The sequence below is a fragment of the Falco punctatus genome, assembly GCF_963210335.1.
Source record: "Falco punctatus genome assembly, chromosome: Z".
Lineage (NCBI taxonomy): Eukaryota > Metazoa > Chordata > Aves > Falconiformes > Falconidae > Falco > Falco punctatus.
Genome location: NC_137586.1, coordinates 49930919 through 49952606, shown reverse-complemented (window position 1 = coordinate 49952606; position 21688 = coordinate 49930919). Strand labels below are relative to the sequence as shown.

At 36.9% G+C, this 21688-nt stretch overlaps 1 protein-coding gene across 1 annotated transcript in view; it reads left to right on the top strand.

The window, feature by feature from the left end:
* CHSY3 (chondroitin sulfate synthase 3) overlaps positions 1-20740 on the top strand; it is a 172962-nt gene extending 152222 nt beyond the window's left edge. Inside the window, exon 3 of the mRNA XM_080373146.1 lies at positions 12756-20740. Within this exon, the coding sequence (XP_080229272.1) occupies positions 12756-14321 (1566 nt within the window). The 3' untranslated portion in view covers positions 14322-20740. The remainder of the gene's footprint in view (positions 1-12755) is intronic.
* The last annotated feature ends 948 nt before the right edge of the window (positions 20741-21688 follow it).

Genomic DNA, 21688 nt, shown 5'->3' with positions numbered 1-21688 from the left:
CCCAAAGCTTATATTTTTTCTGAAAGACTTTTGGAGAATTCCAGGTGCAGATTCCCTAATACCAATAGTACAGCAGAAATTTCTGCCACATATTCCTCTTCAAATTATGTTTCATAATATCAGAAGATTTATTAATAGAATTGTAGGGTCACAGAATAATTTAAGTTAAAGAGACCTTGGAGGTCATGTGGCCCAGTCCCTTGGTCTTCAAGCAGGATCATCTTGAAGGTTGAAGGTCAAAGTTGCATCAGGTTGCACAGGATTGACATTACTTAACAAGTTCCCAAAAGTCATGTTTTTGCAGAAAAGAAAAGTTTGAGGGGTGGTGGTGACAGAATGTTGTGGTAGAATTCCTCTTGCTGTGCAAAGGCAGTTTGTATTTAATAGCTGTAAATAAATAGTTGTGATGTTAAGCTTAAAGGGAGAAATTTTTTGGTAAATGCTTTGCATAGATAGTCACAAAAAATACATTCCTGTTGTTTCTTTTAATAGTTATGGAAAGTGTAGTCCTGCTTCCAAATAACTGTGGACTTTGGGGACTGCAGGGCGATTCATTATTGCTGTCTTTTGTATCAAAATAGATTCTGCAGAACAGTAGGTAAAATTGAAGGTAAAAAGCTATAAAAACAGCTTGATTTTTTTTTTCCCTTTCCTTTTAGCCTCAAATTTTAAGATCAAAAGGTAATACTTATTAAAGACTCCTAACACCCAATCAAACAAGGTGAGGAAAAATCTTTTGTATCCCAATAATTGACTGCACTGATACATAATATCTCAGAGCATTTCCCTTGTGTAGGCTATAACGATAAAAATACTGTGAATATTAAACCTAAATAATTGCTTTCACTTAGAACTTTTCATTTAGCCAGAAATGTGACAAACTAGTGAGGCAGAGAAGCATTTCTACTTTGAAGCAATTTACCTCAGCACTTAGATCTCAGGGTTTGTAGCCCTGATTTTTTAGTATATTTTGTTTTAGATTAATCGGAAAAGATAATGGCTTTTTCTCAATGTTTCAACATGTGGATTGCTGAATCACTTCAAAAATAAGGATACTTATGACTGAATCAGTTAAGGAAGACCTTTTGAGCTCCTGCAGAGCAATGTGAGATGTAGATTTTCTGTAGTGGATAACAGGTTAAGTAGGGATACAGGCATACAGATTATTCAGTTAAATATATTTTCCAAGGGAAGTCATAAATACCAGGGAACCTTTGTGTCAGACTGTTATAGTCTGCAGAGATGCTAATTTCCCAGTAAGGCGGATTATGCCTTGTAAAATATCACTACTGTACGGGGATTTTGCATGAGAAAGCAGCCTCATATTGTTTATAACTAGTGTTGTTACTAGGGCAGGGGTATGCAGGGGTGCTGCTTTCTCTCCATCTCTTGACTTTGATCTTGTTCTTTCCCACTGTAATAAGATTACCTGCTCAGAGTACTTGAAGCATAAAGGCTGTGGAAACATTACATTTTCATATTGCACTGAAATTTGAGGCACAGAAGAAAATCTCTGCTTTCTCCATTCAGCAGTAGAGATTCCATGCATTACACGTGGCAGGGTTGAGAGTGAAGGGAATTACTTCCCCACGTCAGGCAATGTGACAGAAATGCAGATGATGTGCATAGCTTCTGTCCCTGTACCAGATTGTATGACAGGAGTGAGGGAGGACATGGCATGTGACACAGCTTTGGACCCAGTACAGGGTGTTAATTCCCTGGCCCCCACCACAGTTGATTAGCCTGAAACAGGGCTGGATAGATGAGGGCTGTTAGACACATCACATGGGGAGGTTGATCTCTACAAGTGAGGAACAGAAAGGATGCATTGCAGCTACACTTTTAGGAATAGCTGTAGCCAAGTATCTACAAAATACTGTCCCATGTACCTTCATACAGTCAGAACAAACAGCTCTTTGGTGTAATACTCCAGAAAGCTTCAGCCTTCTTATTGTGCTGAATACATCCAGTCTAAAAAATGTTGAGCGTGCTAACTGTTGAGATTTGGATGATTTCTGTGCAAGTCTGTTGTTTTGTTTTGGTTTGGTTTTTTTTGGTTGTTTTGGTTTTTTGTCGTTTTTTTTTTTTTTTTTCTGGGAGGGAAAGCTGTTGGAATAAGCTGAACATATGTACATCAGCACTGCTGGAAACCTGAGAATGGACAGGACAGTATGCATTCATTATAGACTACTGACAATGATTATAGTCAAACATGTACCAGTTGCTTAATGCAGAAGGGTCCAGAGGACCCACACCATATGTCACAAGCCACAAGATGTTTTCATAATTCTATGTAATTAAACACAGGATCAGAGATGCAAAAACTTGAAAAACCCAACTGGTCATGAAAATAATGGACTTGCTCATGACCTTTGCGGCCTAACAAAAGGGAAATTGTTCAGCAAAAATTCCCCCTGGGTTAATCCTGTAAAGTGGGATATGTTGCTAGACCAAATGTGATATTACCCATATAGCACAAAAAGAATCAACTTTCCAGCTTCTGTATAACTTTAATATGTGTAATCAGCTTTTGTGCTATGAATGCACTTACAAGAGTAATTAGTGTTCAGCTCTTTAATCAGATACACAGATGCACAACTCCATGTTTTAGAAAAGTTTATCGTTAAACAAATATACTAGCTCTTTTCCCGAGACACAATGAAACAATTCAGAAAAGATAATAAGTTATCAAGTCACCGTTTCATCTTTTTTCCATAATCCAAAGGATAGAATTTGATATTACTAAGTAGGTGACCTTTAAAGACTTTTTCCATGTTTTTATGTTGCTAGTGTTGGAGGCTAATAATTTAACAGATATTATTAGTAATATTGCCTGTGAATGGCCAAATCTGTCACAAGGTGAGAAAGGGACAGTTTAAGATCAAGAAGTAAAAATATTTAAACACTTCAAAATACATGTATTATGTAATAGATTTGTTGTAAGTTGAACTTATTTTAATAAATAATAACATAGTTGCAATAAAACTTTAATTATTATTTTTGCTAAAATAAAAACTTGTTTTTTAATTTTACTAATCAGTGACGGTTATAAAATACCTTCATTACATGGTCTACAGTTAAGGATAAGATTAACTTTCCTCTTCTTTTGCTCCTTGAAGTTAACAATTCAACATTTTTCTCAATGGCATATTAAAAATGTATGGTTTATAGGTAGAAATATATTTTAAATGCTCTGATGAAGTGTTTTTTGTGAACCTTTGGGAAGTTTTAGTGACTTACACTGGAGATGTATTTTCCTTTTCCTTTAAGTGATTATGGATTTCTTTTGTGATCAAATTTTGTAGTGCTTTTTTAAACATATAATGTGAATTCTGTAAATACTAATGCAAGTACATTAAAAAGCTAGTGTTTCTTGTAGGTTGTAGTTGATACAGATTATAGGTGACTAGTACACCATCATAATGAAATTAAGCATGCTATTTTAATGCTGAAATATTTTAATGTTTTGATGTAAATGCTGAAAGGATTCATTTTTATTGTTTCTAAAATGCTGAATGAAAGTTATGAAATATACCTTAAAGTCTGTGAAATACCACTTATTAATCAACTCAGCACCTGTCTCATAGTGTATATCTCAAAGAGAAGTCATTGAAATCTAGGTCTTGATATTTGAAAGGAAAATTTATTATCTTCACCTTGATCACAGCAAATTATTTAAGGGCTTGGCATGACAGCTTTTTACTGTACTACTTGTTGATCCTGGAACAATCAATATAACCTTTACAGTCTGAAGACAGAATTTCAGAATGTAAGGAATTGTATTTTCTGAATTATTTATATAGATACTACTGTAGGATTTTATACAGCTTCAAATTGTCTGAGCTATATACAATGCTACTGAAAGAATGTCTTGTTTTTAGGAAAAGTACAATCAAAAAGAATTGGTTAGGAGTAAACTTTAACTGTCCGCAAACTCAGACAAGAAAACACCTTTGATACAGTTCTTCCAGATCTGGATGTATTTTTAGAGCTCACTGACAAGTTGCGAACAGCTATCAGCTCTCGTTTCTCCCAGAGGTGGAACAGTTTACTCAGAAGCCAAGGCAGCCATCTCTTAAGTCTTCCAGCAGGGTACTGGCTATAAAATACTGGGCATCCTTCTTTACTGCAGGAATAAAATCAGAATCCCTGTTTCTCAGACAGCTTCCAGAAGCAGCACCTGAGGCAGAGCTGCCACCCGTTAGCAGGGCCACTGCTGCGGGCAGGGCGTGTGTACCAGGAGCAGCAAGGGCTGGAACCTGGGCAAGATCCCTTTGGCAGTGTGGCCCTGTGGGCGAGGAGCATGTGACTTGCAGGAGGGTGGATTGCTCCTTCATGTGGCTGGAGGGAGCCTGAGAACAGTTCTATCATTTGGAAAAGTTTTAAGCACAGACCTGTTGCCTAAGGAAGTGCATGTCCCACCAAGATCTTCAGAAGGATATAAAGTACATGCATGCTTAGAGGTGTCACGTGGATGCAATAGTGGGCCATACTACCATGATAAATCACCAGTAATGAGGCAAATGAATAGCAAAGCTGCAAATGGATTTACCAGCTGGACCATGAATATGTTCAGTCAGGGCTGAGGAGGGCATGTTCAGCTCCCAGGACTCACGTTGCAAACATGTAGCTTGTCCCAGTGCACTTGCCAGTGTACAGTGAGTTACTCTCACTGTGTAACTCCATGAGAATGTGAATGTGCTTTCACCTCCTGAGCTCTCTCTGTGATGTGAGGATGTAGGAACAAACACAAGTCTGAAGATCACTAAATTAAAAGCTTGAGCTAAGATAGAAAAATTGGTTTTAGCTTCTCCATGATCACTTCTCCTTTTTCATCCAGAACTGGGAGTGACTAACATCTTCAGCATTTTCAAAACCTCTGAGCTAGCTTTTTTGCTTTTGCATGACAATGGAAGGAGATTGGCAGTGAGGGGGGGAGCTGTTGTTCGTTCTCACTGTTGCACCATTACCTCTTACCCATCACCCATGATGCTACTACTCTGAAGGGTGGTTTGCACCAAAGAAGGGGGCAGTGACACCAGGCAGACCAAACCTGAGCAAGCTGAAAGGGTGACCACCTAGTTTCCTTAAACCTGTTAATTTCTGAAATGCAGCCTTTTCCACAATTGTCCACCTAATGCAGAGGGGAATTTCAAACATTTTGCTGTTTTCTTGAAGCATTGCTTCTGTACTTGCATGTCAGTGTTGTTTAATTTGTCTATTTATAGGCTAAATTACTAAATTTAGCCTATAAAAAAAGTACTTACCATGCTTTTTCTATTATGTGCTTGTTTTGCCTGTACAGATTTGTTGGATTTTATTACATTGTGTGCTTGGTGAAGTAACCCTATAGCAGGACGGTAACTAGAATTATAACCAAAACAGCATGACTGTATGTCCTTCTTGTATTGTCTGTCCAAATTGCAGGAAGACCTTGGGATTTGGAGTGGGGGGTTTTAGTTTAAAGCAATTAAGACATAAGATGTCAAAAACTTCTACCAACATTAACAGAGCAGCACTCTTTCCTGAGCACTTTATTGTAGGTTTTCTTGATATCACTTGGCTTACAGCATGCTGAGCTAGTTGTAGTCCAATGGCTATATGTGATAAAAGTTTTTATTTCTTAAGTTAATAATTTCTCATTATTTCTCTAATGTGAGAAAGGAGTTGGGGGGGGGGGGGGGGGGAGTTGGGGAGGGAGTGGGGGTGCGGGTGGTGTCCAAAAGAATTTGCTGTTAACCTTTATTTAATCTCATTAAGGTAAGGGTCAGGAGAAGCATTATAAATAATAAATGCACGGTTCTACTTCTAAAAAAGCCTAAAAAATTTAGCTCTTTTTTATTCTGATCATGACATATCTTAACTAGCTAATCTCCGAATAATAACTTGGATCCCTTTCTGCTGAAGAAACTATTAATTGAATTTTTAGTATGCACTTGTTAATTTTTCTACTTACTAACCCCTCCGTACCAGAGCTGGAATCAATACATCAGATTTCATTCGTCCTGGGAAAGGTGTCAGCAGGAAGGCTGTTGATTCTGGTGCTTTTTTAAGGTGTCTGTTAATAATGTATGAAATGGAATACTGTTCAGTGCCTGTTTCTGTGGCTGATTTGCCTTTCAATATGCAGCAAGATATAACTCTCATATACATGGTGTTTTACTGTCACTCATATAGTTACACTTCAGTTTTCCCTGTCATTTCTGGGTGCATCGCACGCTAAAGTGATGGGCATAATATGCAAATAGCAGTAGGTTTTAATCCCTTACAATCATTTGAATAGTGAAACATGAATCCTTGTTCTGTTTTTGTGGCAAAATGCTTCACAACATTGTTACTCAGATGCATTAAAAACTACAAACAAATGGTTGTGTTATAAAGCTATTATATTACCAGTCATCATTTTTAGAGATACAAAACTCGTTTGTTGGTCATTAGACTAAGAGGAAACATTTAGAACTACTCTTGGTGGAGGACTATGAATAGAAAGGGAATGTTAGGTATTTTCAACGTGATGTCTGTTTGGTAGGAAAGTTGACTGCTGCCAATTAATAATATTTAATTAATTCTTACTAAAAACTAAACACTATATCACTAGGAAAAACTGAATGGATCTCTCAAATAATTGATTTCCCTACTTACAAGCAATCTAGATTTTTTATAATCGTTCAAACTGTAAGCGTTACTTGTATTGAAAATCTAATGTAAAGCCTTCATCCTCCATCAGCTAGAAATTTTTCTTAAATTTCCCACCCACATAACCAAAGGCTCGTTTCCTTTATTTATCTTTTTCTAATTTACTTAATGAATTTGAATACAATATGATTCTTATCTTATGTTTTCCAATGTTAAACCAGCCAAATAAATTAACAACTTCTCATAGGACAGTTTCTGGTCCTTGCAAATCTCTTTTACATATATTTGGTCCAACACATTTGATAAAGATACAGGTTCAAAATAATATGAAATTGTCTGCTGTGTCTTTCAGAAATATTCTGACTGATGCAACACAAAATCTTGTTTCCCTTTTCTGTGGATTCCCACTGATATTTCTTAGTGTCACCATGTCACCTTACTGTATTATTATTATTATTATTACTACTACTATTATTATTACTATTATTACTATTCTCATCATCATCATCACCACCATTATCATTATTATCATTATTATTATTATTACTTGACAGTCGTTTCCAGTTTAGAGAGTCAACTTTCCCAAGATACTTAATCACCCTTAATCTTAAAACTACAGGTGTAGGATTATGTGTGTTGTATTACTAAAACAACTGAATTTCTGCAGTGTCACTTCTCCAGGTTCTCTGGCTCTTCTTGTGGGGTGTCTTCTCCTCTTGTCTCTTCACTAAGTCCTCTACTTTCTATTGTGAGCAGTGCTCCAGATTTTGTGCCAGTGTCACCACATATGATAATGTTCCTCAGAAGTTTCTGTAATGACTTCCCTCCAAACTGACAGTCCCTCATTTAAACTAGTTATTGCTTCAGTGTTCATATGTATTGCATAATTCCAGTCTTAATCCTTACCTTCTCCAGGCTGACATTTTTTCTCATACCACCAAACCAAATGACTTGCTGAAATCTTTTTTGTTGTACAGAAACCTGTGATTACTCGCAGCTTAGTGTTGCATTGTATTTATAGTACCCATTATTGAGAACATCCTGATGTGCTTGTAGCTACTGGAATTTTTAATTTTTTTTAAGCTCGTCCTTCAGTTGTTAAGGTACTCTCAGCTTGCTGCTGTTCAGACGAACAGTATCTTCTCAAACACAGTAGATGGTACATGTATTCTTCATATGAATTAAATGCCCCTTGAAGTCACTAGAAATTGTGAATAAATCTTCATCTTTAGGAAAGCTAAACTCTAAAAAGCAGGGTGAGGAAAGACCAAGAATAATTCCTATTCATCTTATTTCTAAACTTATTCAAAGTCCAATTTAGATAAAATGGTCAACAGTTTAGTACTACTGTAGATTTAGGAAAAGCTAAAGTGGTTGGAGGATTAAATTCCATGTCCTCTCTGTTAAATGAAAGAAATTGTTCTTAAACAATACTCAAAGAAAAAATGTGTTAATTTAAAAAGCACCATTTGCATTCAGTCTTTTAATATGTGATAGTCTTGCAATAATAAAGTAGGTTGTTTGGGGCTTTTGTTTATCCATAATAAGAACTTTCCTTTTTTATTACATCAGTAAATCACAGGGATTACAATGATTTGAGATCTTGCAATGCAGATTACATTGTGCTTATGTGTTAGCTATTGTATTTCTCTGCCACGATGATAAAGCATTGCCTTTATTTTAATTTGTCTCTTATTTTTTTTATTCTGGCTTGCCTTTCTGAGTTCCTTAGAACATGAAATTATTATTCACATTTCTTTCCAATTTCTAGTTGCATCTAGTGTGAAAGGAAGCAAGCAAAAGTCCTTGCCAACTCTAGCATTAGTTGTTCTCTAAGTATATTTCAGAAGATAGCAAACTCTTCAGGAAAGCCATAGTCATGCAATATGAAAAAATAAAATTTTGTGCCTCCATGTATTATATTAAATTGAAGACAACTTCTCCCATTCACTGCTTTCAGTGAACATAAAGTGGTTGTATGATGTCAGACTAAATGTTGATTTGACAAAATATCCTCTCTCTACAGTAACCGGTAGAAGCTGCAGCAGGGATGTAAGACAATAGAGATATTGTGACACAGATTCAGCTGGAGCTCCAGGAGCCTGCAGTACAGCAATGTTGTGGAGAAAGTGTACCTTCTTGTTTACATAGCAGTGATGGAAGTCTCCCACTAAGCTGTTGGCTCTTTTGCATGTTTGAAGCCATGCAAGTTTTTGCCATCAGCAGCTTGTTCTGTGGTTGAGCTACGTTTTCCCTTTTCTGGTTTTGAATCTTGAGAGCATAATTGTGTGTGTCATAGTTCTTTATGTGAGAAAAGACTGGTGACTGTTCCCATCCATTTCCCTGATGCTGCAGCTGACTTTACAGATCTTGAGGTTGGACTTCTTTGAATTACTCCCTTTCACCCTAGTCATCTAGTCATCTAATGAGTCACATGTGTGATCATCTGGTGACCTTTGCTAGTACCTTTCTACTCATATCTTATTGATTTCAGGTAGGACATCACAATACAAGGCAGCTGCCCACACAGCCTTCAAGATTCAGGTGCAATATGGACGCAACCATATAATGATGTTTCTGATTCACCCTAGACTTGTTCTTATGCTATTTGCTTTTCCTCTCATCAGTGTTGAACATTGATGTGACATTTACACAGAATTGCCTACTGTGTAACTAGGTTGTCCTTCCAGAGTGTTAACAGCTTGCACAGTCTGACATTCTTGAGATGTAATTAGGATTTCCTTGTTTGCATGTGCTTTGCATTTATCTACACAGAATTTAATCTGCCATTTTATTACTTTGCCATTCAAAGTCATGAGAACTTTTGCAGGCAGGTTTACTTTTAACATGCTGAATAATTTGTTTATATTCAGTATATCTTTCACCTCCATTTCCAGATCACTGATGACTGCACTGACCAATTCAGGCCCTTACACAGATAAGTTCTCCAGGAAGCTTAATCATCTTTCCTTTTGTCTCCTAGGCTTGACCACCTTGCTTGGAAATTTCAAAGCAAAGTTAGGATTTCATTTAATTGCTTTCATCTAGATGTTAAAAATTTGAGTTGTAAAAAGACATTTTTGACCTGCAGTATTGTGGCACCAAGATTAAAACCTGTTATCTTCAGGAAGAATTTATGATTTTGGTGTCATCTTTGTTCTGAACTGTTTTCTCTGTATTGAGATCTATTGGAAGTGTTCAGTATCATAATTTAAAATGGATGAGTATGGGGTTTTTATATGTGTGATAGTATTGTATTACTGAATTGATTCAATATTTTTTTCATTGCTGTTGTTAATCTGTTGTTGATTATCAAAAGCAAAATCATTAGTATAATGGAGTACATCCTCTTGCTATGATTTCCATGGAGCATATCTAATAAACCAAGGCATCTGAAATTGGAATGTAATAAAAATGTGGTATTTATATTAATCAAATATTCCTGTTAGATGGGTGATGCTAATGAATCTGCTATGATGCTGAGCTTGTAATAACTCAAAGGTTACAGAAGAATTTGCACAACAGGAGGATTGCATTTACTTTTACAGCAATAGTTTGTCATCTGTTAAAAATCTTTTGGATAAAATACATTATACTACTTTAAATAAAACTGTAGAAATTCAGATATCAGAAGTTAAATGTGTAAAGGTAGTAAATAGTTGTTTCAGTTATTCTCAAATATAATTATTCATTGTGGATGAAGAAAAATTCAAGTGATCCTTCATGGTTAGAGCACTTAGGAAAGAGTGTCAGGATTTATGGGGAAGGATTTCAACACCATTCAGCAACTAGTGCGTCCCCCTTTCTTCCTTTCATTTTCAATGTTATATATTTTCTTTATTTATTTTCCTATAAGGGGATTTTAATGTAAAATTCTAAATATGAAAATCCTGGATTCCACCCTTTCCAGAAAAGTGGAGAATACAAAAGCTCAGTCACCTTGCAGAGCACACATTGGACAGCTTTAAATAAAAAGGGGCCAGGAAGGGAGTATGGCTTATAACCAGAGAGATGGGAATCTCACCTCGTTGGCTGATCTTTTTCATTATTCAAAATGTAAATTGAAGAGAGGGAAGGGAAAATTATCCTTCCAAAGACCAAATATCTTCACCCAGCCCTTTCCCAGGCACTTCTCCCTAATTGAATCGATAATCTCTGATCTGTCTGTCTGCCAGAATACATCTCTTGCCCTCAGAGAAGACATATTTTGATTTTGCCAGCATTGCTGGTTAAACACTGATTCAGTACTAATAGTGTTGGTTCCTGTTCACTATATGAGCAAGGAAATTGCCCAAACCATCGTGTCCCTGGTTCATCTCGTCTCATATGACAAGCAACATACCCACTTCCCAAGACAGAACAAATGTGCTCTAACAGCTGTAGGTAGGAGTTCTGTGAATAAGGAGTATTTGAGTCATTTTGTGTCTATGTATGTGTTTTTCACACTCACTCTTGCTTTAATATAGCAGACATAGCTGTTTTATTAAAGGGAAATTTAAAATAGATTAACATCGTTCTCATAATCAGGTTCTTTTTTTCTCCATGCGATATGACTGTAGCCTCAAAAATGCACACCTGACTAATAATGTTAGCTATGCTCAAGCAGAGTCATTTGGGGTCTGAATGGAGTGGGAGGGAGGTTCTACAAATTCTCGATTAAAATTTTCTAAATATGACACTGTGTATTTTTTGTACATGCTAATGGGTTCTATTCATCATGAATATTAGCTTTGCTAGGAGTTATTGTACATCTGTTGCCCTGTGCTTAATATTACTTCTAGTAGCAAAACTTCTGTTCTAGAAGGAACTGGATAAGATGACCTACGTTTGGAGTCTGAGACATTGTGTATTATATATGTGGAGCATATCTAATATGTTCTGTTACATATTAGACCTCACCCCTCTTGATTCCCTCAGTGTATAAAAGAAAAACTTCATTATCCATCTCAAAATCGGTTTAGTGCTCAACCTTACACCTCCTTGAAAACCATTTTCTATATAACTAGCACATTTTCCCTATGTATTAACAACAGGTCAGTCTGCAGATGAAAAAAAAGCAGCCTTTTCTCCTTTATCTGCTACTCATGGGAAATAATTCTGTTTCTCTGGAGTTAGTAGGTGTTAGCATAGCAAAGAACAGTAGATCTTAAAATTATTTATGATGTTAATATTTTACTCCTTATCACTTCTCATTTAAGAATAAATATTTATCATATTAAGTTAACAATGAGGGAAGTTTTCTTTTAGGGAGGAAACTAAGTCAGAGAAGTTTTATGCTTTGCTCATAGTTTAGCTGTTAGCACAGAAAGGTATAAAGGCCAGGTGATACTTTAAGTCCTAGACTTGTGCTTCAGCCTTAAAAGGTATCTCTTCACTACATCTTCAATAGAAAATATTACCAGTACTAATTTGGCAGAAGTAGAATGTCTTTTTTGCCACAGAAATACATTGGAAATTACTGAAGATGAGTTATACTAGCATGACCTATAGCTTAATTGACATATTATTGCTGCCAACTCACATCTTCCAGTGGTTACATTTCTGTCATTGGATTCTTTGTCGCATGGAAAAAATATAGTTTTGTTTAAATGAAATCCATTCAGTTTTTTAATAAGTAGCACTATCCATTTGTGTGTGCCTAGAAAATACAACTATCTTTGTACTTCACAGACATAAATCCAATAGCCTCTTTAAAAACATCATCAGTGCTGTTAAACTTATAGTAAGGATCTGTGTTAATAAGGGTTTAGATGTAGGTGAAGACTTAGTGTTTAATGTATAGCAGCATTCGTTCTGCCCCTAGGAACTCAGAAACATTACCTACAGATCTTCAGTTAAGAGTTTCCTTTAGTTTTGCAGTTAGGTGAAGATAAAACCCAAGATATCTGCCCTTCTGTTTAGTTAGAGGACAACATTTACTTATTTGGACAGCACTGAAAATGAGACCAAAACAGTGTGAATAATTCCTGCTGAAAACTTTAAAGTTTTTACCTAAAAATAGTCGTGATGTATTAGAATTGGTAGACCAACAATGCCAATGCAGGTCCTTTTGTGGGTAGAAGTACTTCCACTTACTGTCTTTTTTTTTTTTTTTTTTTCGTTTCTATCTCTCTTTCTAGATGCAGCAATTGTTCCATGAAAACTATGAACACAACCGCAAAGGTTACATTCAAGATCTTCACAACAGCAAGATTCACACAGCCATAACACTTCATCCAAACAAAAGACCAGCTTACCAATACAGGCTGCACAGTTACATACTGAGTCGCAAAATTTCTGAACTGCGCTATCGGACCATCCAGCTCCATAGAGAAAGTGCCCTGATGAGCAAGCTCAGTAACAGTGAAGTAAATAAGGAAGATCAGCAATTGGGAATGATGCCATCATTCAATCATTTCCAGCCACGTGAAAGGGATGAAGTCATCGAGTGGGAGTTCCTGACAGGAAAATTTCTTTACTCAATGGTGGAGAACCAGCCACCCCGGCAGAGTCTGAGCAGCGTCCTGAGGGCTGCACTGGATGACACCGTGATGCAAGTCATGGAAATTATAAATGAGAACTCTAGATCTAGAGGAAGGCTCATTGATTTCAAGGAAATACTGTATGGCTACCGCAGGGTGGACCCTCTGCATGGAGTGGAGTACATTCTGGATTTACTGCTTTTGTACAAGAGGCACAAAGGAAGGAAAGTTACGGTTCCGGTGAGACGCCACGCTTACCTTCAGCAATTGTTTAGCAAACCTTTCTTCAAAGAAGCAAAGGAGCTGGATGTAAGAAGCCTACTGGAGGATACCAACACTGACACTCAATCTTTCTCTTTCCTTTCAAATTCTTTAAAGATTTTTTCTTCATCATTCCAAGGCACCAAAGACATTGCGAGACGCAGTGACAAGAAAATACATATTCTTGTCCCTCTCACAGGAAGATTTGACATTTTCTCAAGATTTATGGATAACTTTGAGAAGACTTGTCTGATACCCAGTCAGAATGTAAAGTTGGCGATAATTCTCTTCAGTTCCGAATCGGGCCAAGATTCCAGCAGACACATAAAGCTGATGAAAGAATACAATGTTAAGTATCCTAAGGCAGATATGACCCTGATTCCGATGGCAGGAAAGTTTTCTAGAGGGTTAGGTCTTGAAATGGCCTCATCTCAGTTTGACAATGGCACTTTGCTGCTGTTCTGTGATGTTGATCTGGTGTTCACACCAGACTTCCTCCAGCGATGCAGAGATAACACTATTCAGGGAGAACAGGTTTACTACCCTATCATCTTTAGCCAATATGATCCAAAAGTAATATATGGAGACAACCCTCCAGCTGAGGGTAGTTTTGTTTTCACAAAAAAAAATGGATTTTGGAGGGAGTATGGATTTGGAATTACCTGTATTTACAAAAGTGATCTACTTACTGCTGGTGGATTTGATACCTCAATTCAAGGCTGGGGACTAGAGGATGTAGACCTCTTTACTAAAGTGATAACATCTGGCTTGAAGGCTTTCAGAAGTCAAGAAGTAGGAGTTGTCCATATTTTTCATCCAGTTCAGTGTGACCCCAATTTAGATCCAAAACAATATAAAATGTGCTTAGGGTCCAAAGCAAGTACGTTTGCCTCTACCATGCAGCTTGCTGGACTCTGGCTACAGAAACATTTGGGTGTCAAGTACAATCAAACTGTGTCCTGACATCTCAGCTTATTTGGCCTTTTAAGGGAGTTTACCTCATTATTGTTATTATTATTTGATCTTGTTGTCATAGTTTTAAACTCCCTCCTATTGTCTTCCAAAGACTGTTGGCCTCAAACAGGATGAGTCTGCTGTTCACTGATGTTTCTTATAGCTACTGAACTGGTGAGGTGAATTCCTTCATGTTTCCTTTGTTTGAAATTCAGTCAAGTCACAGAAATCATATGTTCCCATGGAGCACATGCATCACAAGAGACTGCATGAGAAGAATGTTCTCCTTCAGCTTTGGGATGCAGTATTGTCTTTGCTGCATTTCTCAGATTTCATGTGATATAAATATTTACTGGTGAAGGTACCACAAAAGTGCTTTATGCTTCTTCTGGGGATGGAACTCTGTAAGATAAACTTGAGTTTTATAATTTATATGAGGAGTTATATGTATAAACACTACTTTTCTTCATCTTTAGAATTTTTAAAGTAAATGAATAACTATGATTGTACCTTTATTTTTAAAAAAAAAGCTAAAAAAAAAAAAAAAAACCACCAAAAAAACCACACACCAAAACCACAACCAAACAAACAACACCCAGAAAAGCTGAGGAGCTACTTGCAAATACAACTGGTACTGGCTACCAAGATCCTTAAATGTCTTATTATAATAATGAACTCCTCATTGTTGTTCACTCTAAGTGTAAATGAACTTTATTTTCACAAGGAACAGGATTTAATCAGATACTCATGCACACTTTAGAAGTTGTGTGAACCAACGTTCTTCATTTGCAGGCAAGAAGAAACTATGACTTAACATGGTCGTTTATGATAAAGTGCAGGCATACAGTATTCTTTTTTTGAAACACATAGTATAAGTTGCTGTTCCTCTTCTTAGACTGAGTCTCTAATACATAATTTTCTTTTACATTCCTTTCATAAAGCTGCATTTCATACAGAGTATTAGAAGTTAAAGCTGTATCTTTTTTTTCACATTTCCCATGAATATTGGTACTCAGTAGTAGGTTGTTGTTCAGTTAAAATAATTGTAGAATAATTATTTAAATTTCAAAATTTACTATTGCTGGTCAAAGTTCCTTGCCAATATATTTATATTAGTGAAGGTTATAAGACTGTGTTAGGATTTATCTCTCTGGAGTTGTCATATTGTGGATTCACAGAGTAAAGTATTTAAAATACCAACATAAGAAGTAATAAAATCAATTTCTGTAATTTAGAGAAGTATTTATATAGGGATGTGTGTGTGTGTGTGTGTGCGCGCGCACGCGTGTGTGCACGTGCGCATGTGTATATCCCTATATATATATATATATATATATATATATAAAGAGTAATTTCAGAGTATGTTCCTTTTTTTCAGTTCAGGCAGAAATTTGTTACAATTGTAATTTTTGCCACGTGCTTGGAACGTTTCATGTTATACTGTGGTAAAAGCTCAAAGGCATCCAAGAAACCATCAGAATTCAGCCAAACTTAAGTTAATACAGCAGGTACTTCTAATAACCTCAGCACCCTTGATTTCAAACTATATTTCAAATAGAGCTGGGCAAGAAGAAATAAACAATTACTGCATTTAAGTTTGTAAGTTTTTCAGCTGTAACAATCTCCTGTGTTTCCTTTCAAAAACCAACTAAGACATCTGAATTCACTGACACATCTATTTGTACGGAGCTATCCTGATAAATTTCCTGAGGCACAAGGGGTGCATAGGCCAGTTAATGCCTCTTACCTGCAGTTCTCTGTTCTGGATTTACCATGCAAGGAAAAAGGCATCCCTGAACAGGAGTGAGTAAACTCAGAATTAAAGGGCTGACCATTTTTGTATGCTTTAAAAAAGGCCATCCCCGTTGCCTTGGGGAAGGTAGTAATTGTGGTAGATTAGAACAGATAGAAGGTAATTCATTCTTGTCTGCCTTCCCTAAGGAGAGGTCCTGGCTTGTTATTCTCCTAGAGGCTGTTGCCTTTCTAGCCCAGTATTATTAGCTCAAATGTCTGGAGAAGGTAATTCAGTATTACTTATGAAATAGTTATTGGAAAACGCTCTTCAAATTGAGTGCAAAGGTCACGCTTTGTTCAACAAGAAAGCCAAGAACAAGGAACATAGAACTTATTTGATTGATCTCAACTGACTGATGCAACTCAGACTGTAAATATAAAAAACTTAATTCCTGTTGATAAATGTTTGTGATGATTTCATAAACATGAAAAAAAAAATTTACAAAGACATCTAAGGAAATCATTGTCTGTTGGGATGTATTCCAGTGCTTATTTCAATTACTTAGTGGCCAGAAAGTATTTGCTCAGCTCAAAGTAAAATAGTAGATTAGAACAAGAAATGAAACAAATCATTCAGTGGGGATAAAGATGTATACAGAGGGCTTGCAGGATCAGGTCCTACATGATATAATAGCAAAATGCTAGTATTTACCAATAAAGATATTTATTTAGTGTCTGACTGATTCATTTGTTTATATGATGAATTACTTTGTTAAAAACCAGATTATTAATGTTTATTATCAAATATTGCATTGTCTTTTGAATAATTATCCTGAGATAACTTGAGAACTCGTGTTAGTTTGTTTAAGGAATAATATGCCTTCTAAGGAGATGATATTAAAAGGGAAAAAAAGCACAAAAGTGTTAAGAGTAATGTTATGGATGTATACATTAAGATGGGAATGCCTGTGCTAATGAAGTGTTTGCTTTTGTCTAGACTAAATCATAAGCTTGATTGTAAAATGAAATTTCTGTGTGTATGATGTCCCTTTGTAAACACGTAACTAATGAATTCACAGTAGGACATAATGATCATTTTTTTCCAAAACCTTCTTATGCTGGGGATAGATTCCCTGGTTTCATTGTTGGGATGTGGGTTGTGAACTGCTTGCACTTCGGCTTTTCAGACACTGCCTTTATTAAAAAAAAATATCTCAGGAGTTCTCACACAGAAACCTCAGTAATTCCCACGCCACCCCCATTCTGACATGTTTTCCTATTCACAGTACTTAATTCAAGTGTATAATTTAAGTATAATTTCCTGCATCTTCTGGATGAAGGACAAACATCAAGTTGGGCTTCCTAAGACTTGCTGAATATACTCTACATAAGGATACTGAGTCTTCTGCCCGAGTCACCTCCTTGCTGCCAGCAGCGCTGACAGGTGCCTCTCCGTGGAGCTGCGAACAGGTAGCACAAGCCAGTGCAGAAGAACTGTACTTGCTGTCACCAGCTGCTTTTGGGAAGCAAAAGGGCCATTTTATTCAGGACTTGATAGGAGTGAAAGGAGATGATGAACTGAGGTTTCATTGGGTTAGGGTGGTGGGGTATCTTGTCCAGATCCTGTGTGTCTGTGTCCCCAGGAGGAAAAGGAGTCTGGTCCCACACCTCTTCCCTGTTTCCTCTCAACACATATTGTGAAGGAAAAGGCAAAACCAGCAGTGCTTCCGTTTAGTAAGGCTAGCAGACCTGAACCACACACCTGGAGCCTTATCATATAATGGGATGTATGGGGGAAAAGGTGCTCAGTGATCTTCCCAAAAAGCAGTACAGAGAGAGGCACCTGCACTCAGCAAAGACCAGAAGGATGTGCAAAAAGTGCCTTTTGGAGCCTTTGTACCAGTGTGTGCTCAACAGTGCCTCAAGACTCTTGCAAAAATTGTAGTACTGGTTAAATGGCTCATAGAATCTTGAGGAACTGTGGAGACTTCCGAAGAGCATGAGATAACAGTCGTTTTCTTTAAATAGTGCAAATAAGCAATTTAATCTTCTTTTGGTTTCTTAAGAAGTAATTCTAGTGATTAGTTATGATGTAGTTCACCACACAGAAGATTTTGCTCCAAAGAACAGTGCTAGCTTTAAGATAAAACAAAACACATGTGCAGTCTACATCTGATTTTCTGCAACTTGAAATTGGTTAAAATTTTTGGAAAAAAATATGGACTAAGAATTGGTGAGCCACTGATTGGAGGAAAGCTTTGTGCTTCTGCTCTATTTTTAAAAGAGAATCAGATGAGAAGAAAACAAAAAATGCCTATAGCAGATGCACGCACACAAACATCAGCTGTGATGTGAGGGTAGCAGCGTTGCTTATAGTCCTAAGTGCTGAAGCACAATAAGATGTTTCACAGAAGTCTGTTTACAATAACCAAATATCACTGAAGGTTATACTCTGTCATAAGTCTGTAAGTAACATATAAAGTTAAATCAGTGTCTTTCTAATTCTTTCATTTCTTAGAACATTTTCCTTTACATTTTCTTTAATTGGCATTTATTCACTTGAATAATGAGCTGGCTTTTCATGACTCACTGTCTCCTTCCTATTTTTTTTTCTTTGAGTCTTCCCATTTGCAGTACATATTAGTACAGTGTTTGAAACTTTTTGAGCTAGCATGGTATTTCTGTTATGTTTTTATGTCACTGCCATATAAAACTGCTGAACTAGAGTATTTTGCTGAATGAGTTTCCAGTACTGCTTCAAATTGTTTCCATTTGCCTGTGATTGTAAGTTCAAAATGTTTTGAATTTTGCTACTTCATCCCTTTCACTGGTCTCCTTCATACTGGAATCCCACCAAGGCAAGGAAATGCAAAATCTTTCCAATCCTTAGTCTAGGATAATTAGCAGAATCTGGGGATTTTCTTGATCATTTTTTTTCCTTGTTTGTCTGGGATTTTTTTGCCCTCAAATATTTTATCTAGAATTCCAGAAGCATATTTATCAGTTCCATAATTTTAATACAATAGTGGTTATTAAAATGTAAGACAGCACATATGTGGCCCATATGATACAAACTGTAATTGTACATCCTTATTTTCTAGACACCTAATTATTCAATAGATGTGTGCCATTTATAGGAACTTTGAAGATAAATTAAAAGGATCCTTGCTGATTCACTGTTTATTTAGCATTAGTGAAAAGCTTGACGATGTATGCAGAGATCAAAAGATGTACTATGTAGGCTGCTGGGGTTTATTTCTTTTATAGTGCTGATGGGAAATCTCCTCAGTTCTGCCTAAGATACTTGCAGTGTAGTATTGTTCCTCACAAATCAGCCATGTCTAGCAATGATTTTAAGTGACTGCAGAGCTATGGGCATAGCATCCAACTTCATACAGCAGGCAAGATTTACTGGATTTACCTAAACATATGAGAGACCGATCCTCGGATTCAGAAGGAGTCTGGCATGACATAATCAGATAGTTGGTGCCTTTGTCAAATACATCTGCTGCCACAACTTCTGGGCACGCCCACTAAAGGCATCCCTTTGAAATGCCCCAGCAATGCAATAAGCTCTGTGAAGGTATTTCTGAAAAGATATATAGTAGCTAACATAGGTGCCAGACTCTTTTACTTAGAGCAGGTAAGTGCCTTTAGGTGAATTCATCAAAAAAAAGGATGGAAAGAATAAGATACATGATTAAAAAAAATGCTTCTGCTTGAGATCATGAATATTTTTAATATTGGTTATTTGGAAAGCCTTCATGACTTGCTCTTACCCTTGCTTAGGGTAATATTGAGCAATAAACTATGCTTATTTTACACATTAATCCATATTCTGCTTACTAAATAAAAGATAAGCTGCCTAAATGCTTTGAAGATGCTGGTTGAACCATAAGTGGCCAGAGACAGCTGAGTGTAGTTCAGCCTCAAAACCAAAACTCGGATCTGCTCCCAGGTAAGGACGATTCTAGCTGGCTGTCTTGGGCAGACATAAGAAGTAGAAGCCTGAGTTTGTACAGAGCCTCATGGTATCTGGGGATCCACCTGCATGCTTTTACTGTGTGATTGCTGAGAGCAGGCACAAAGTCTGAATGCAGTGCTACCACCAGTGGAAAAAATTAGGAATGCAGTTAAGTGAGGAATACGGTAAAAAGTGTTGCATGGGTGACAGTAAGGTAGGAAGGATGTAAATCCAGAGAGTTGGGTGTGTCTTGGTTATGAGAGTGGAAAACAAAATTTGTTTTAAAGTGGAACTCAGCTTTCCTTTCTCCCTGAAAGCCTTTTGCCTTGCCTTGCATTCCATTTGTGCATGCAGTGACAAACGCTGAAACCATCTGGAGCAATACCAAGACTATAGACCTTTCATACCTGGTGTGTTCTGACCATCCAGCTCAAGTTCACTGAAGTGATAGTTTAACTGGCGATTATGACTTTTTACTGTTCTGTTTTTAGACATGTTACTGTTATTTAACTGGGAGTGAGATCTTTCACAGCTTTGTTCTATTTTTGCCTAAGGTGCTCCAGTCTTTCCATTGTAACTTTATATATTACACTTTTATGTGGCACATCACGGCTTTAAATGAGAAAGGGTTTCTTTAAGCAAAGGCGTGTGGACAGTAGCATACAGCTGGTGTAACCTTGCAACCACAGCTACATGGTTAAAATAAAGTATGTTCACCTATGGTCTTTTATTTGCTGTGTTGATACAATGGATCTGCTTGATGAGAAATCCAGAATGAATTATGGCTGAATATTTTCTGTTGACAAAGCTAAGCAAATATATTTAAATAACTGGAGACAAGTGATAAGCCATACACCCTGTATGTGCTGGTACTGGAGGATATCTAGACACCTATATGGTGCTTTTAACAAAACAAGTTATAGGAAGGTGTCTCTGGTAAAAGTGAATGAGAAATGCTGTGCTTTCCATGCCAGAACTGCTGGTGGCAGAAGATTTGTATTGCTTGTAGAATGACATTAGTCATAACTTCTGCCAAGGTCAGCAGGTGTTTAAGGGAAGGACACAAGGGCAAATCCCTGGGTCTTGCTCTCATGTATGAAAGAGACCAGAAAGATCAAGATTCAGCCCAGAATATCGTTGGAAGAGGAAGAGAGCCTGCTCTGAGAGAAACATGGGGCTTGGCAAAGAAGGGAGCATGCAAGAAACCAAAGAGAAGATTCCCTTTCTTCTTTGTTTTTATGCTTGACATGTTGCTGTGCTCCACAGAGAGCTACCAATCTGTCTGGATTCACCTTAGCACCCAGTGGAGAAGGCCATTCATTAAGCCTTGTGGAAAGAAAGTGTAAACGCGGTGCATGTGACAGGAGCACGTACTGGTGTTTGATGGGAAGGAAAGTGCATGGGAAATCACATAAGGAGCCAAGAAAACGGAAGTTTGTTGGGTTTTTTTGGTTGTGAAGTTAAAACTCATTCTGTGCATAAGCAATTTTACTAGCCTTGATACGTAAGGCCAAGAGCCAGTAATAGAGAGAGAAATAAGAGGACATGAATTTCAAAAGAAGGAGAAGATGCAGACACAGTGCAGAAAACAGAGTACCTGTGTAAACATAAAATTTAATTAAAATAGAGATTAAAGTAGATGGGGAAAAAATAGAACAAGAAATAGAAGGAAAAAAAA